At 36.1% G+C, this 18,808-nt stretch overlaps 1 protein-coding gene across 1 annotated transcript in view; it reads right to left on the bottom strand.

Annotated features, from left to right (window-relative positions):
- LOC148946337 (protein Wnt-7b-like) overlaps positions 1 to 18,808 on the bottom strand; it is a 130,450-nt gene that overhangs the window by 6,587 nt on the left and 105,055 nt on the right. The window contains exon 4 of the mRNA XM_089097956.1: positions 105 to 370. Coding sequence (XP_088954082.1) covers positions 105 to 370 — 266 coding nt within the window. The remainder of the gene's footprint in view (positions 1 to 104; positions 371 to 18,808) is intronic.

Raw genomic sequence — 18,808 nt, 5'->3', positions numbered from 1 at the left:
TTGATGGAATATATTGGTGCTCTCCGCCCCATCTATTGTCTACCAAGGAATTAACATTCTAAAACTGGTAATCAATTTACTTTTTGCATCGAAAAAAGACTCACCAGACGGCCTGCTTGATTATTGTGTAGATTAATTTTCGATTGCATATCTTTGGCTCTTTCCTTTACGTCCAAAAACACCCGTGAGAATTTCACTCCGTATTCCACATTATGTGAGCATCCGCCCCACTTCCAGTCTTGTCCGACGTATGCACTCTCTGGTCGATCACAGCCGCACGATATCAAATCTCCTTGGCTGCAAGCTCGTGAAATTGCGTGAGCCACGCCGGCGGCAGAAATGGCATAGGCAAAAGCAGTTTCGCGAAAACCTGGAAAGAGGAATGTAACTTATTTTAATTAAAATAAGAGCGAAATTAGTTTGATGTTATGAAATCTTCCTGGTTGTATGCTCGTGAAAATGCGTGATTACCAGCGACAGAAATCGCACGTGTAAAAGCAGTTTCGCAAAAGTTAAAAAAATGAATGCAGTTTTTTTTTACCGTGTGTCAAAGAGAAAAATGAAACTTTATGCATTGCGTTCTTTATTTTGTAAAGCTGAAATGTTTTTTCAGGGAGCAGATACGCACACAGAATTTTTTTTCAGGGGGGGGGGGAATAATTTCATTTGATAGTTTGACTAAAAAAGTGCCCAAGAATTCCAGATAATTAGAATTTTTTGAGACGAGTCAAGCTCTCCCTCTCTGTGTATGTCCTAGCACAGAAGTTTATATTACGGGTAGGGAAACAAGTTTTAAAATCCTTAAAATAAACAAATTGTATAGAGAATACATGGGAAAATCGTTAAAATATTGATTTCATTGGTAAGGGGCATGGGCCCGAACTCCCCTCCACACTTAACTGTTCTAGAGAGGCTTATATAGTTTTTTTTGCATAAAAAAGAAATAATCGGGCTCACCCACAAGTTGTAATGGTTTTATTTGGAACTTTTATTAACAGTGATTTTATTAAAATACATATTATTTCCTTTAGTATTCGCCGCAGTTTCACAATGCGATGAAAAGTCAGCTCTAACAAGGTTATTGTAAATTTTTCAATCTTTTCGGCTTTGGCCTTTTCAAGAAATTTGAGTTTTATCTATAAGCGATATACATACTTTGCCTTATTTAACCATTCACAATAGCTAACCCTTTCTCACCTAATAAATCATACCTTTGATAGAGAAAGTATAATTTACTTTATTTACTCCAGTCAAAACAGTGCTGACCTGATCATCGATCAATCAATATGTAACTTATCATACTATAGCCTGATCTGTGATTACCTACCCCAGCGCTCAGAAGCATAATAGTACACCGCAAAATCATATTTGAATTATATTATAGATTTTTTCCATTGTAAAATGTACTAAGCGTAAGGTCAGACATGTAAATAGGGGAGAGCCTTTAGAATAGTAAATCCTGACACCACCAGGTTCTTATAATTGTTCCTATGTTTTTTTCATATTTCTACATAATTTACCCATCTTTCCTATTTTGTTTTGGGTATTTGCCCCCCCCTTTCGTCTCTGTTCTAGAAATGTGTTTGTGTATTCGTTACTATTTTATAGGAAAAGGAAACGATCACAAATGGAGTTTTTTAAGGCCAAACGGAATTTAGTGAATACACAAACAAAGCGAATATTTCGAGAGGACAACCGCCTCTCTTCTTCAGCGCAAAACAAAATAATGTATTCAAGAAAAGTAGCGAAGAAAAAACCCAACAAAACAAGCGCGGAAAGTCAATGTAAAAAAAAAAACAAAGTAAAAACAAAAAAATAAAGATGAATAAAATTCAATAAAAGCCAAAAATTATAAGAATTAAAACCAAATATCTAGCAACCATAAAAGCATGTTATTCGCCAATATCCGCGATTTGCACAAAATCCAAAAAATTATAAGCTGCCATCGACGAATACGGATACATTGAGTTGTTCGCTAGTATCTGTCGATGACAGTACATAATTTTTTGGATTTTGTGCAAATCGCGGATATTGACGAATGACTCGCTTTTATGGTTGTTAGGTATTTGGTTTTAATTCTTATAATTTTTGGCTTTTGTTGAATTTTATTCATCTTTGAATTTTTTGGTTTTTCATTTTTTTTTTTTTTTTTGGTTCTTTTAACATTGACTTTCCGCGTTTGTTTTTGTTGGGTTTTTTCTTCGGCCCTTTCCTTGAATATATTATTTCGTTTCGCGCTGAAGAAGAGAGGCGGTTGTCCTCTCGAAATATTCGCTTTGTTTGTTGATTCAGCATTCTTGTTTGGACTTAAAAAAACCCATTTTTGATCGTTTCCTTTTCTTATATTATGGCAGGCCAATGTGGTTTAAGAAATTATCTTTGTGCGTGGCTTTATGAGGTTTGTACTTGGGACTACGAAAAAATCTAGCAACGATAGAACCTCATACCACAATTGCACAAAGAATTGTCACGCTTCAATAAATAAGCTTCAATAAAAATATGCAAGAAAATTGATCTTGGCTAGGTGAGAAGGTTTGCAGTGGGGTGTTGCGTAGTAATAAGTTTTGTAATGAAAAATATACTTGGATGGGCAGTTGTGTGACAGTAAATTATTTCTTGAAGGTATTTGAAACAAGAAGATGTTTTAGCAAAAAATAGGAAAAAAATTACCAACAAAATGTAAAAAATAGGAAAAGACAAATATTCTGACTTAAATCTTGGTAAAAACAAAGCTTCAGGCGGTATTTCTCCCCTCCCACTTGACAAATTTCATGATGCGGTACATGGTCTAGGAAGAAATGAATGAGAGCGCTACTTTGTCCCAGTTTCCCTTGTTTAGCTCAAATAGAATACGAATCAGTCAAAATCATCTTTAGGACAAATGCCCTTTAGGAATAGCATTGTAGATATGTTCATCAAGATGATCCTTCAAATTTTATAATTGGCTTCAATTAACGTTTCTCTAATTAGCATAATAAGAGATAGCATTAGAAACAAGTAGGCTACATACCAGCTTAATAGATGCGTTTACCGGCAATGCGAATCAGCCTTAAAGGCATTGAATTAATATTAACATCATAATCGTTGAAAAGATGAGAAATTAAAGTGTAAAATTTATCACTTAATATCTCAGTTGGTGGTCGGCTTTAACTATGGCTTCAACTATTCACTATGGCTTTAACAATAGGCAAAACACGAAAGTTTCGCTCTAATGTGTTAATTTTAGGGTTTTGGTGCTCGGTTTTTTACAAAATGACTTCATAAAGCTTGAACTATAAAGTTTGGGCGGTGTTTTTGAGGAACTACTTTTACGAGGGCAATATTCTATTTAGTGTGTAAGTGTTTTGGTTTGACTATTAAAATATGTTCCTCCTCTTAAATCTTGCCATCTAGTTGGTTAAACCCTCAAAATGTTTCATGGCTACTGAAAAAGGTTAGAGCGCCATAGGTGCAAAACGTTTGGGGTAGACATTCGCATGAGAGCGGTCAGGCCCCCAAAATCCCAAAATTTCTTGATTTTTTGGGCAATTATTATTAAAATTGTAAATGAATAGTTTTTTTATTATACCCCCCCCCCCCCCCCAAAAAAAAAAATATCAATACCCCTCATCCCGAAAAGGTCCAGTTACCTGCTTAATATGAAATGAATAAAGATAAAGCAAAAGGGAAAAAATCAAAACTTATAAACTAACAGGGGATTATTTCAGAGGACAGAGCTTTTCGGGTGAAAGGGGACAAATTTGAAATAAGACCAAAAATAGGTGTATTTGATTAAGCCAGATTTTGGAGGCCAGAGCTGCAAATCCTTCTCCCCTGTGTGCGTGTGCCTACTGGGGTTGCATCCTCTTTGTCATAGTTGGTCTTAACTTTGTTTAAATGTTTTAACTTTGGCATAGTTGCTGCTTTTGATTTTGCCATCAGTTCCGCGCTGGTGTCTCAGGTCTACCTCTGTAAAGTAACCTAAGGTGTAATATTCTTCCTGGAATCTGATCTAAGAGTCAGAAATAGATGGTGTGGTATTACAATCAAACAAATATGTTTGCTGTCGCAACAGGTTCTCTGAATCTGTAACACGGGACATTCATAGAAATAATTACTGTTGGGTTGATTATTCTGGCCAAGTATATGAGACTGTAGTTGAATGAATATGATCTTAGAAAGAGGTTGACGAATCTTTTAAGTGAGTTGCTGTACTGAAGACTGCACTGCAAGCCTGTAAGATTGGGATGGAACAAAAATGGCCATTCAAAGAAGTTTACAAATTGTTTCGGTTTATTCACATGGCAGAAGATGGAATACCCAGATCGGTACTGGAGTGGCAGCCAGAGCAAACACGAAGAAGAGGAAGCTGAAAAATGTACTTTGCTGAGCGTACCAGCAGACCCTGAATTATATCAACATGATAGTCAAACCACAGTTAGGAGTCGTCTTCACAGCAGTCCAAATGAGGGATTAATGGTGACTCTTTTTTATACCTCTGGTGGCACAGGAAGAACTAAGGTCTATGGTAAGACGGGAGTAGAGCTGAAATTTTTGTACATAAAAGAACCGTTTTAACCGGGAAGCTGATGGTGTTACCTAGCAGTCACAAGTTTATAATGGGTTCACAAGATCCGCTAAAATGGCATGCGACTGAAATACCTGCAACCATCTCTTCATACCACGGTATTCCTTCATACCATGCTGTTTTGTTTCATACCATGAAAATGCATTAATTTTGTTCCTCAAACAAAACTTGATAGTTTGTTTTAGGGAAGCAATTATCAACGTAAGCAACCACATGTCAGCAGGGGTTGAAAGGGTTAAGCCTATAAACACAGCTAGGGATCTTGTTTTGACCCCAACCGTTCTACTGATCGTGCAAAATAAGCATTAGCGAATCTAGAAATATACGATCCGACCTTGTTTATGTGAACGCGATATGCCTCCCAGCCCCTTCTATCTCTTTTCCTTGCTTTTTTGTCTGTTTATGAGCTAGTGTTTAAATAGTACGAGTATCTCCCCCTCTTTTACAGGCCATAGAGCCTTTGGGATATATATATATATATATATATATATATATATATATATATATATATATATATATATATATATATATATATATATAAATCCTCATAGAATAATGATTTAGTCTCTTACCGTATGAGTCCAGTTTATGTGACGCAGGTTATTCTCAATCTCAGTGTCAATCTTTCTCTGATAATATATTGCGTATATTAATAATAATTTAACTGTTGATTAATTATCCAATCTTTTAAGCATTTTGTTTTATGTAATGATGTAAAAAAATCCGTGGTTGAATATTTTTCCTTGTTTATGATTTTATGCATATCGGAGTAAATGAACCATTTGTTGAGAGTGATACGAATTCAAGACCAGCGGACGAAAGTGTCGTTTAATTGTTTTACCGTCTCTTGTCATATTTAGAGTAGTTGATATGATTATCTACTGTATATTTTTAATTCACTGATGACGGTTAAATTTTTTACCAATTGCGGCTTGATGCAACGATGCTCTTATTGCTTATGTTTGTTCAGTACTTGGGAGTTTAAAAAGTAAAATAGGTTACGTACCTGCAGTGCAGTGTATAAACGGGCAATAAATAAATAATATATATATATATATATATATATATATATATATATATATATATATATATATATATATATATATATATTTATATATATATATATATATATATATATATATATATATATATATATATATATATATATATATATATATATATATATATATATATATATATATATATATATATATATATATATATATATATATATATATATATATATATATATATATATATGTATGTATGTGTGTGTGGGTTACCGTGAATGTTCGAAATTGGTGAATGTCAGCATTCACCGGTGAACGTCCAAATGCCTTTCTCTCTCCTTGGATTTAGTCAGTGTTGCCAGTCAACTTTTCTTTTTTGGTGCAAGGTTTGATGATGACAGGTTTGGTTAGGTTTGATGGGTTTGGTTTTTCCCCCATTTCTGATACTTATAACCAAAGTTAACGCAATCTACCCTAACCTAAACTAACATAATCTAACCTAACTTTAACGTTTACAATCACAGCTTGCATAAGATTGAAAAAGCTGACTCGCAAAACTAATTGAATCCAAGCAGAGAAAAAAAAAATTTCGGACATTCACTGGTGAATGTCGGCATTAACCAGATTTCGGACATTCATGGCAATATATATATATATATATCGACTCTTCACTTTTTGAGTTTCAAAAGTCGAAATAGAACAATCCACGACTTTCCATTGGCTAGTCTTGTGCATTAAAATCATGATTTTGATTTTGTTTGTTTTTCTCTCTTCCTTAGTTATCGCAGTTTAATTTTTTTGTAGCGTTGTGTGATTTTTTCGTTCTTTTTTTCTTTTGTTTTTATAACTCCTTCGAGCATTCACACTGTATTTGTATGAAGGGTTGAAATAAAATTGTTATTATTATTATTATAGGCATTTTATCCAGACAAATGGAAACATAATAGAAAATAGAAACTAAAAAAGGTAGTTCAAACCCTTACACTCTATTAGAAAAGGGTTGAAAGCACTGAAGCATACTGCATTCTACATAAAAGGACCCATAAGAAAATCGTTAAAGATATGCCGATTTGATATCCTAAGTGAAACCAGGATTTTATTGATACTTGGATCAACTGTGTTTTAATTTTTTTCAAAAAACTCAACCTCAACTAATTCAACTGATTTTGGAGATCATTTCCTATTGTCATATCTTCACTAATAGCAAACTTTAATGGCTGAATGAGAGATTCAAGGCACAATTCCTTTCTCTCAAGATTTGTGTTCACGGTAGCATTACAGGCAATGGGGCGCTTTGTGGATCAACCCGTGCTTTTTAATTTAAACTACCCGTCATCCTTAAGCCCTAGACAAAGACTGGCATCTTAATCAAAATCTTTGTATTTTTGCTTATCAATGCTTATTACTTTAAGACCACACAGGAAATAGGTTTGAATTAAGCCCAAAAGTGGACTGAACTTGAGTACAGTTTTTTGGGCACAATTTTTTTTCTAACAGTGATTTAATCTACGTGAAGAGATATGTTTTGGCCGTGTTTTCAAGTCTTTCACGTACTCAGAAATTTTTGAGGAGGTTTAAGCTTGGGCTTCATAGCTAATCAATTAATAATATTTAGTATTTATTTAGCTTTAAACACTAACAATAACATCTGTTGTTGATGTCGTACAGCCCTGCATCAATTTAAATAATCTTATCTGATTGGCCATATGATATTCGACCCAGCCGTACCTTCCCATTTTTGATTGTTCTGGAAAATATTAAATCTTGAAACATGAAAGGTAAATGATGGGGAAAAAGAATCAACAAAGATTAATGTACTAGAACTTTTTTTACTTTCAGGCTGCAGCTTTCAGATGCTGCAATCGTTATGGTTGAACTAGAACTGTTGTTCGGTCCCCAAATCTTCGCTGTTCCGCGAAAAGTTCGGGATAACTCTTCTAAGATGACAGTCAAATTCTGTTTCCTAAGTGGCTCTCAAAGAATCAGCTGGACAATATATATAAGGAGGACCAAAGCTTCGTTAATCTAGGACTAATTCATTTTTTTTCTTTCATTGGAAGAAGTCAATTGAAATCAACTCATGTTGTTCATATCCGTATCAATCTGATTTTAGAACACTTTTTCGCTATTTTCCTTCTGGTCGTGCTTTAATTATTTGCTCCACTCATGCTAAAAATTGGGTAATTAGCCTTTCCACTTCTCAGCATGAGAGGTTGTTCACTCTCTACCACCTGATGCATACTTAAAAGTGCCATTTGTTCTGCCGTGCATGGCACACTCAGTACCGCGTGTAAGCAAACTTCCATCACGTCGTGCCTCCGCGGAGGCACGACGTATGCCACTTTTGATAATATTTCCGACATACTTGTGGCATACGCGTATGCCACTTTTGATAATATTTCCGACACACTTGATACTTGCTACAGAATGCTCGCTATTTACGAACTTGAGCAAACTCAAGTCCTAGCCTTACAAAGCTCGGAGTACGCGCATATATATATTAGTGTTCAGGTTTAAGGCGCGTACATTTTATTCTTTGAGATTGAAGATGCAAAAGGACGCACAACGACACGATTTCGAAAAAAAAACGATCCATGGCCTTTTATATCCTGTTATTTTTTAGTTTCTATCCAACAATCCTAGACTGGAAGAATTTAAATTTTTGCAGTATCAAATATTTTTAGAACTCCATGACTCCCCCCGGTCAAAAAACATAAATAATACATAGTAGATCTCGGTAGCCATAATCCTATAGCATTGAAAGAATAAAACTTTGTTAGTAAAGTCAATGCCAAGATGAAAAGGTTCAGATGAGATTTCCCCCATAGAAACACGTTATTGTCTCTTGAGAGTGGTCCAGTGGCTCTGTAACCACTGAGTGCATTTTCAGAAGGGGGCCAACATAACTTTCACCAAAAAGTTTCAGTATTATCCACCTATTCCCATGCGATTCTTACAGAATTTTGTTTTTATTAGAACCCTTCCCAAAATACGTCTTTTGCGTTTGTTGTAAATTCACCGATTGTTTTTAATGCAAGATGATAATAAATTAGCAATTTCGCTAAAAATTTGTATTTTATTTACTATTGATCTGTTTTTTTTGTTTTTTTTTTGTAACGACCGCTAAGAAGAAAGATTGCCATGGTAAGTACAGAGTTTAACCTCCGGTTTCTCTTGTGATGGGTAACTAAATCCATAGTAACACCCGTGTAACGTACGTAACGTCCATGTAATTATTTACTCTTTTTTCTACTGTGCTGTATTTCCCTAGAGTTAGAGTTATTTTTTTTTCTAAAATAAAACCGTGATACAATTAGGGAATAATGTGCCTGGCTTGCAAAAATACGTCACAAAAACAACGCTAAAATAAAAGTCACATTAATAGCACCCCCCCCCCACTTATACAACATCTGATTGAAAAACTTGTGACGTAGTTGTAACTTTTATTGATTATAAAAACGATTATGCAAGTAAAAACTGGTATAGAGATTATTTTCCAGAATTAATTATAATTCAACACATATAAATTTTTCCTGAAATTAACCGTAATTATGAAGCCACAGAAGGCACGGCTTTTATTTCATATATGTGTCACTATACTATTTATTAGACAGAAATATAGCGTTCCACTGGAGTGCTTCCGAAATATTCTACCTTAAAACAATTAAAGGTCTTAATTAGAGTTTTAAAAGAGTTTTTTGAAAGATTAAGAGATAAATTATGAATTTGTCATTTATCCAAAAGTTGCTTGAGGTGGGTTATCTTTTATAGGTGGTCTGTTGCTAGAAGCTCTTATTTGCATGAAGAAATTTCATGTTGAATTTTCGCGGTAAAAACTGAATTTGATTCTGGGTAGCGTCTTGGGTACTTCGTGGGTAGTCAAATATAATTACTGAAGCGTGACAAGTTATGATGTCATAAATGAAGGGTATCATGTCCCATTTTGGTTGGGCTTTAACCATAAGTTTACCGCTAAAACATGTGTTTTATGTGTTGTTTGTAGTACCTATGAATCGCCCAAAATATTGTATATGAAAAAACAAATAACGTAGCTTATAGCTAAAAGTACCAAGGACAGTGAAAGGGAACTACATACTTGCAAAAAAACGACATACTTGCATGATTTGATTTCAAGAACCATTCAGTAAAACGGATCCATGAAGCATTTACTTTGAAATGCGCAACTAGCTGATTTGGTACCCTTACCCATTGGATTGCAAGAATCATGTTACCCTAGAAGCACATTTTTGTGTTTTCGGCCATTTTGACTAAACACCTATTATGAAATATTTGATACGCCACCATTAGGGGATGCGGGATGTTACGTGATGCAAAATGTGCTGAAAGTGTAATCAGGCAAGTCCCCTTAGGACTTTTTACTTAAACAGACTCTAAACTTCAAACGTTGAGAGGTAATGATCCCTTCTCCAACTTTCTACGATCTTTCTCCAGTGTCATGAGGTATATCAATCTTACTAGGTTGATTTGCACTGACAATGATATCAATGTATTTTTAACGTTTATATTCATTGAAGCAGCATTGAAAACATGATGAATTTTTAAATCTGTTTTTGTCAAGAGTATTGAAAATATTGATAGTCCCTCTATCTAACAGGATATTAGATCCCTTTTCAAAATTCCTACAAACTCTTTGTGCTATTGTGATTGTGATTATAGAAGTATAAAGCTAGGTGTCCACAGAAAGCGAATTCGCTGACGCTAGGCGAATTCGTCGTCAGGCGAATATTTTCAGCTTCGCCGGTCCAAAATTCGCATTTCAAACCTTTCAACTCTGAGCTGAATTTTATTCGCACGATAAATATTCGCAAAATACCATAAACTTCTAAAAGCAAGAAAACAGACACCCAGAACTTTCTTGATCGTTTCAGCTTATCTCTCCGACGTCTTAAAGACAAAAGCGGTAACAATCCACAAATCTTTTGTTTCTGTCTTTTAGAAATCATGTTTGAAATTTTGTGTTCTGTGAGGCATACCACGCGAATTCACTGTCGTGATGCGAACTCAGAAATTCTCTGCGAAAAAAAATTGCTTTCTGTGGGCACCTAGCTTAAATTGTTCGCGAAACACAGGCATTCTTCATGCCGGTCTAACCTATATTTACTTTGATACTTTCGTTACATTGCACTAGAACAAACGATAAGACAAAAAATGAAGACAGAAAATGACTGCTGCAGAAACAAAATTAAGCTATAGGTCCTAGCTACAGTATTTTTGTTCCAGAAGGGTCAAATCTTTTTGGGTGTAACCAAGAAAACATCCATTTCAAGCATAAGGTAAATATTTTGTGTATTCCTTTATGTATGGCGGGATTAGCAGGAGTTAATCTCCAGCATTTATTGTGGGGAGGGGGTGACAAGAGGGGTCCATATCCGGATAGTCAAAGGGCATGGGATATATAATAACTTTTCCTCCTCATAATTTGGGGGCAACTACCCCCCTGTCCTCCCCCCTAAATGACGCCCCTGGGGATTAGGATAGACCCAGACCACGTGGGTATTGCTAGATTGAAGTATCTTTATTCTGAACACAGTTTCTCGCAAAATTTAACTGAAGAAGGAACGCAATGTATTCGTAAATTCTGAGCTGACGAAGCCTTGGACAATGTAAAAAAAAAGTCAAATTTAAGGCGTTGGCCGGGAACAGTTTCCTCTTTCCCCAGTAATAAAGCCAAATTTATTTCAAACACAAATTCTGGTAGCACCAACTCAGAAACTTCGAATTTCTGTGTCGAAGAAGATAAAAATACAAGAAAATTCTTCTTTCCAAAACGGAAAATTTAATTTGTAAAGGCTTTGTATTCCTTTTTTTCTAGAAGTACTTAAAAAGATTTAACAACATAAAAAAAAATAGATTTATGTTTACAACAGAGAAACAACTTATAAACAATCTTGTGACTCAATAACTTCTTCAGAACCAATATCTTTAGTGGATTAATAATTTACAGATAAGAACCAATCATACAGGGTTTAAAATTTTGGTCTTTTTCTCTGGCTTAAAATTTCCTACAGGGAAATAGTAATGTTCTCAAAAGACAGTAGAGAAAAACGGAGAAAAAGATGAAGGAGAAGATTTTCTTCGTTAAAACGTAGAAAAAAACATGCACAAAGAAGAAAAAACAAGGATAGTTCCCACCAGCGACAAAAAAAAAAAAAAATAGTGCAAATAATTCGGCCGAAACTTCGGTTCAAACGTCCTCAGTGAAGAAAAGATAAAATGAAAACAGAGCGTAAAAAGCAGCCAGTAAAATAAAACAGACCCTTCCCATGTAACGGTGAAAAGGTAACTGAAAAAAAAAATCCGATATTGAATGACAATTCAAGGTGCTAAATCCGAGTTCATTTTCTTTAATGCTTTATTAAAAGATAATCGCTTACCAAGCTAATCGATACATTTTTATGAGGGTCCGAAATTTTGTAATGCAAAAAAGAGAAATCTGAATTAATGAGTTCATTATAAATGGCTTCTCCAGTATCTCTATTAAGGGTTAATTTTTGGCAGATAGATTTCTTAATTTCAACCGCCTATTTTAACATTTGCACGATACTTTTAATGGGGGTAATAATAAAGGTGTTTTCAGACAAAGTGAAGTGGTATAGATTATCGTATGTATATCTTTTTTGTTTCTTGTCATATTTAGCCAGTGTAGTCTCAGAAATTATGTAGCCTCTAATAGGTTTATAATAAGCAGCAGGTCAAATTTTCGCGTAAAAGTGGGAGGTTGATGCGGTACAGTGCAGGCCTTCTAGTATTAAAAGTGACTCCTGTTCGAGTTTTACCCACATTCTTTACTTTCGGGAGTTTTCTTCACGTTCTTCACTTCTAATAGGCTTATAGTAAACCGCAGATCAAATTTTCTCATAAAAGTGGGAGGTTGATGCGGTACAGTGCAGGCCTTCTAGTATTAAAAGTGACTCCTAATCGGGTTTTACCAACATTCTTGATTTTCGGGAGTTTTCTTCACATTCTTCACTTCTAATATGCTTATAGTAAATCGCATATCAAATTTTCGCGTAAAAGTGGAAGATTGATGCGGTACAGTGCAGGCCTTCTAGTATTAAAAGTGACTCCTGTTCTAGTTTTACCCACATTCTTCACTTTCGGGAGTTTTCTTCCCGTTATTCACTTCTAATATGCTTATAGTAAACCGCAGATCAAATTTTCGCGTAAAAGTGGGAGATTGATGCGGTAGAGTGCAGGCCTTCTAGTATTAAAAGTGACTCCTCTTCTATTTTTACCCACATTCTTAACTTTCGGGAGTTTTCTTCACGTTATTCACCTCAAATAGGCTATAGTAAACCGCAGATCAAATTTTTGCGCATAAGTGGGAGGTTGATGCGGTACAGTGCAGGCCTTCTAGTATTAAAAGTGACTCCTGTTCGAGTTTTACCCACATTCTTTACTTTCGGGAGTTTTCTTCCCGTTATTCACTTCTAATATGCTTATAGTAAATCGCAGATCAAATTTTCGCGTAAAAGTGGGAGATTGATGCGGTAGAGTGCAGGCCTTCTAGTATTAAAAGTGACTCCTATTCAATTTTTACCCACATTCTTCACTTTTGGGAGTTTTCTTCACGTTATTCACCTCTAATAGGCTATAGTAAACCGCAGATCAAATTTTTGCGCATAAGTGGGAGGTTGATGCGGTACAGTGCAGGCCTTCTAGTATTAAAAGTGACTCCTGTTCGAGTTTTACCCACATTCTTTACTTTCGGGAGTTTTCTTCACGTTCTTCACTTCTATTATGCTTATAGTAAACCACAGATCAAATTTTCTCGTAAAAGTGGGAGGTTGATGCGGTACAGTGCAGGCCTTCTAGTATTAAAAGTGACTCCTAATCGGGTTTTACCAACATTCTTGATTTTCGGGAGTTTTCTTCACATTCTTCACTTCTAATATGCTTATAGTAAATCGCATATCAAATTTTCGCGTTAAAGTGGTAGTTTGATGCGGTACAGTGCAGGCCTTCTAGTATTAAAAGTGACTCCTATTCGGGTTTTACCAACATTCTTGATTTTCGGGAGTTTTCTTCACATTCTTCACTTCTAATATGCTTATAGTAAATCGCATATCAAATTTTCTCGTTAAAGTGGAAGATTGATGCGGTACAGTGCAGGCCTTCTAGTATTAAAAGTGACTCCTATTCGGGTTTTACCAACATTCTTGATTTTCGGGAGTTTTCTTCACATTCTTCACTTCTAATATGCTTATAGTAAATCGCATATCAAATTTTCGCGTTAAAGTGGAAGATTGATGCGGTACAGTGCAGGCCTTCTAGTATTAAAAGTGACTCCTATTCGGGTTTTACCAACATTCTTGAGTTTCGGGAGTTTTCTTCACATTCTTCACTTCTAATATGCTTATAGTAAATCGCATATCAAATTTTCGCGTTAAAGTGGAAGATTGATGCGGTACAGTGCAGGCCTTCTAGTATTAAAAGTGACTCCTATTCGGGTTTTACCAACATTCTTGATTTTCGGGAGTTTTCTTCACATTCTTCACTTCTAATATGCTTATAGTAAATCGCATATCAAATTTTCGCGTTAAAGTGGAAGATTGATGCGGTACAGTGCAGGCCTTCTAGTATTAAAAGTGACTCCTATTCGGGTTTTACCAACATTCTTGATTTTCGGGAGTTTTCTTCACATTCTTCACTTCTAATATGCTTATAGTAAATCGCATATCAAATTTTCGTGTTAAAGTGGAAGATTGATGCGGTACAGTGCAGGCCTTCTAGTATTAAAAGTGACTCCTAATCGGGTTTTACCAACATTCTTGATTTTCGGGAGTTTTCTTCACATTCTTCACTTATAATATGCTTATAGTAAATCGCATATCAAATTTTCGCGTTAAAGTGGAAGATTGATGCGGTACAGTGCAGGCCTTCTAGTATTAAAAGTGACTCCTGTTCTAGTTTTACCCACATTCTTCACTTTCGGGAGTTTTCTTCCCGTTATTCACTTCTAATATGCTTATAGTAAACCGCAGATCAAATTTTCGCGTAAAAGTGGGAGATTGATGCGGTAGAGTGCAGGCCTTCTAGTATTAAAAGTGACTCCTATTCAATTTTTACCCACATTCTTCACTTTTGGGAGTTTTCTTCACGTTTTTCACCTCTAAGAGGCTATAGTAAACCGCAGATCAAATTTTTGCGTATAAGTGGGAGGTTGATGCGGCACAGTGCAGGCCTTCTAGTATTAAAAGTGACTCCTGTTCGAGTTTTACCCACATTCTTTACTTTCGGGAGTTTTCTTCACGTTCTTCACTTCTAATAGGCTTATAGTAAACCACAGATCAAATTTTCTCGTATAAGTGGGAGGTTGATGCGGTACAGTGCAGGCCTTCTAGTATTAAAAGTGACTCCTAATCGGGTTTTACCAACATTCTTGATTTTCGGGAGTTTTCTTCACATTCTTCACATCTAATATGCTTATAGTAAATCGCATATCAAATTTTCGCGTTAAAGTGGAAGATTGATGCGGTACAGTGCAGGCCTTCTAGTATTAAAAGTGAATCCTATTCGATTTTTACCCACATTCTTCACTTTCGGGAGTTTTCTTCTCGTTATTCACCTCTAATAGACTATAGTAAACCGCAGATCAAATTTTCGCGTAAAAGTGGAAGATTGATGCGGTACAGATTAGGCTTATAGTAAACCGCAGATCAAATTGTTGCATAAAAGTGGGAGGTTGATGCGGTACAGTGCATGCCTTCTACTGTTAAAAGTGACTCCTAATCGAGTTTTACCAACATTCTTGATTTTCGGGAGTTTTCTTAACATTCTTCAGCTCTAATAGGTTTATAGTAAAACGCAGATCAAATTTTCGCGTAAAAGTGGGAGTTTGATGCGGTACAGTGCAGGCCTTCTAGTATTAAAAGTTACTCATATTCGAGTTTTGCCCACATTCTTCACTTTCGGGAATTTTCTTCACGTTCTTCACCTCTAATAGGTTTATATTAAACCGCAGATCAAAATTTCGCGTAAAAGTGGGAGTTTGATGCGGTACAATGTAGGCCTTCTAGTATTAAAAGTGACTCATATTCTAGTTTTACCCACATTCTTAACTTTCGAGAGTTTTCTTCCCGTTCTTCACTTCTAATATGCTTATAGTAAACCGCAGATCAAATTTTCGCATAAAAGTGGGAGGTTGATGCGGCATAGTGCAGGCCTTCTAGTATTAAAAGTGACTCCTGATCAAGTTTTACCCACATTCTTTACTTTCGGGAGTTTTCTTCACGTTCTTCACTTCTATTAGGCTTATAGTAAACCACAGATCAAATTTTCGCATAAAAGTGGGAGGTTGATGATGTACAGTGCAGGCCTTCTAGCAATAAAAGTGACTCCTATTCGATTTTTACCCACATTCTTCACTTTCGGGAGTTTTCTTCACGTTCTTCACCTCTAATAGGTTTGTAGTAAGCCGCAGATCAAATATTTTGCGTAAAAGTGGGAGGATGATGCGGTACAGTGCAGGCCTTCTAGTATTAAAAGTGACTCCTATTCGATTTTTACCCACATTCTTCACTTTCAGGAGTTTTCTTCCCGTTATTCACCTCTAATAGGCTATAATAAACCGCAGATCAAATTTTTGCACATAACTGGGAGGTTGATGCGGTACAGTGCAGGCCCTCTAGTATTAAAAGTGACTCCTGTTCGAGTTTTACCCACATTCTTTATTTTCGGGAGTTTTCTTCATGTTCTTCACTTCTATTAGGCTTATAGTAAACCGCAGATCAAATTTTTGCATAAAAGTGGGAGGTTGATGCGGTACAGTGCAGGCCTTCTAGTATTAAACCTGACTCCTATTTGAGTTTTACCCACATTCTTCATTTTCGGGAGTTTTCTTCACGTTCTTCACTTCTAATAGCCTTATAGAAAACCGCAGATCAAATTTTCGTGTAAAAGTGGGAGGTTGATGCGGTACAGTGCAGGCCTTTTAGTATTAAAAGTGACTCCTATTCGAGTTTTACCCACATTCTTGATTTTCGGGAGTTTTTTTCACGTTCTTCACCTCTAAGAGGTGTATAATAAACCGCAGATCAAGTTTTTGCGCAAAAGTGGGAGGTTGATGCGGTACAGTGCAGGCCTTCTAGTATTAAAAGTGACTCCTATTCGAGTTTTACCCACATTCTTCATTTTAGGGAGTTTTTTTCACGTTCTTCACCTCTAAGAGGTGTATAATAAACCGCAGATCAAATTTTTGCGGAAAAGTGGGAGGTTGATGCGGTACAGTGCAGGCCTTCTAGTATTAAAAGTGACTCCTATTCGAGTTTTAACCACATTCTTGATTTTCGGGAGTTTTCTTCACGTTCTTCACCTCTAAGAGGTGTATAATAAACCGCAGATCAGATTTTTGCGTAAAAGTGGGAGGTTGATGCGCTACAGTGCAGGCCTTCTAGTATTAAAAGTGACTCCTATTCCAGTTTTACCCACATTCTTCATTTTCAGGAGTTTTCTTCACGTTCTTTACCTCTAAGAGGTGTATAGTAAACCGCAGATCAAATTTTTGCGTAAATGTAGGAGGTTAATGCGGTACACTGCAGGCCTTCTTGTATTAAAAGTGACTTCTATTCGAGTTTTACCTACATTCTTCATTTTCGGGAGTTTTCTTCACGTTCTTCACCTCTAAGAGGTGTATAGTAAACCGCAGATCAAGTTTTTGCGTAAAAGTGGGAGGTTGATGCGGTACAGTGCAGTCCATCTAGTATTAAAAGTGACTCCTCTTCGAGTTTTACCCACATTCTTCATTTTCGGGAGTTTTCTTCACGTTCTTCACCTCTAATAGGCTATAATAAACCGCAGATCAAATTTTTGCACATAACTGGGAGGTTGATGCGGTATAGTGCAGGCCTTCTAGTATTAAAAGTGACTCCTGTTCAAGTTTTACCCACATTCTTTACTTTCGGGAGTTTTCTTCACGTTCTTCACATCTATTAGGCTTATAGAAAACCGCAGATCAAATTTTCGCATAAAAGTGGGAGGTTGATGCGGTACAGTGCAGGCCTTCTAGTATTAAACGTGACTCCTATTCGAGTTTTACCCACATTCTTCATTTTCGGGAGTTTTCTTCACGTCCTTCACTTCTAATAGCCTTATAGAAAACCGCAGATCAAATTTTCGTGTAAAAGTGGGAGGTTGATGCGGTACAGTGCAGGCCTTCTAGTATTAAAAGTGACTCCTATTTAATTTTTACCCATATTTTTCACTTTTGGGAGTTTTCTTAGCGTTTTTCACCTCTAAGAGGTGTATAATAAACCGCAGATCAAATTTTTGCGTAAAAGTGGGAGGTTGATGCGGTACAATGCAGGCCTTCTAGTATTAAAAGTGACTCCTATTCGAGTTTTACCCACATTCTTGATTTTCGGGAGTTTTCTTCACGTTCTTCACCTCTAAGAGGTGTATAGTAAACCGCAGATCAATTTTTTGCGCAAAAGTGGGAGGTTGATGCGGTACAATGCAGGCCTTCTAGTATTAAAAGTGACTACTATTCGAGTTTTACCCACATTCTTAATTTTCGGGAGTTTTTTTCACGTTCTTCACCTCTGAGAGGTGTATAATAAACCGCAGATCAAATTTTTGCGTAAAAGTGGGAGGTTGATGCGGTACAGTGCAGGTCCTCTAGTATTAAAAGTGACTCCTATTCGAGTTTTAACCACATTCTTCATTTTTGGGAGTTTTTTTCACGTTCTTCACCTCTAAGAGGTGTATAATATACCGCAGATCAAATTTTTGCGTAAAAGTGGGGGTTGATGTGGTACACTGCAGGCCTTCTAGTATTAAAAGTGACTCCTATTCGAGTTTTACCCACATTCTTCATTTTCGGGAGTTTTCTTCACGTTCTTCACCTCTAAGAGGTGTATAATAAACCGCAGATCAAATTTTTGCGTAAAAGTGGGAGGTTGATGCGGTACAATGCAGGCCTTCTAGTATTAAAAGTGACTCCTATTCGAGTTTTACCCTCATTCTTCATTTTCGGGAGTTTTCTTAGCGTTCTTCACCTCTAAGAGGTGTATAGTATACCGCAGATCAAATTTTTGCGTAAAAGTGGGGGTTGATGTGGTACAGTGCAGGCTTTCTAGTAGTAAAAGTGACTCCTATTCGAGTTTTACCCACATTCCTCATTTTCGGGAGTTTTCTTCACGTTCTTCACCTCTAAGAGGTGTATAGTAAACCGCAGATCAAATTTTTGCGTAAAAGTGGGAGGTTGATGCGG

This window comes from Artemia sp. Qi Xiang Cuo, chromosome 12 (assembly GCF_049724085.1).
Source record: "Artemia sp. Qi Xiang Cuo chromosome 12, ASM4972408v1, whole genome shotgun sequence".
NCBI lineage: Eukaryota > Metazoa > Arthropoda > Branchiopoda > Anostraca > Artemiidae > Artemia > Artemia sp. Qi Xiang Cuo.
Note: the sequence above shows the minus strand (reverse complement) of the source record. Positions and strands in the feature narration are given on the sequence as shown.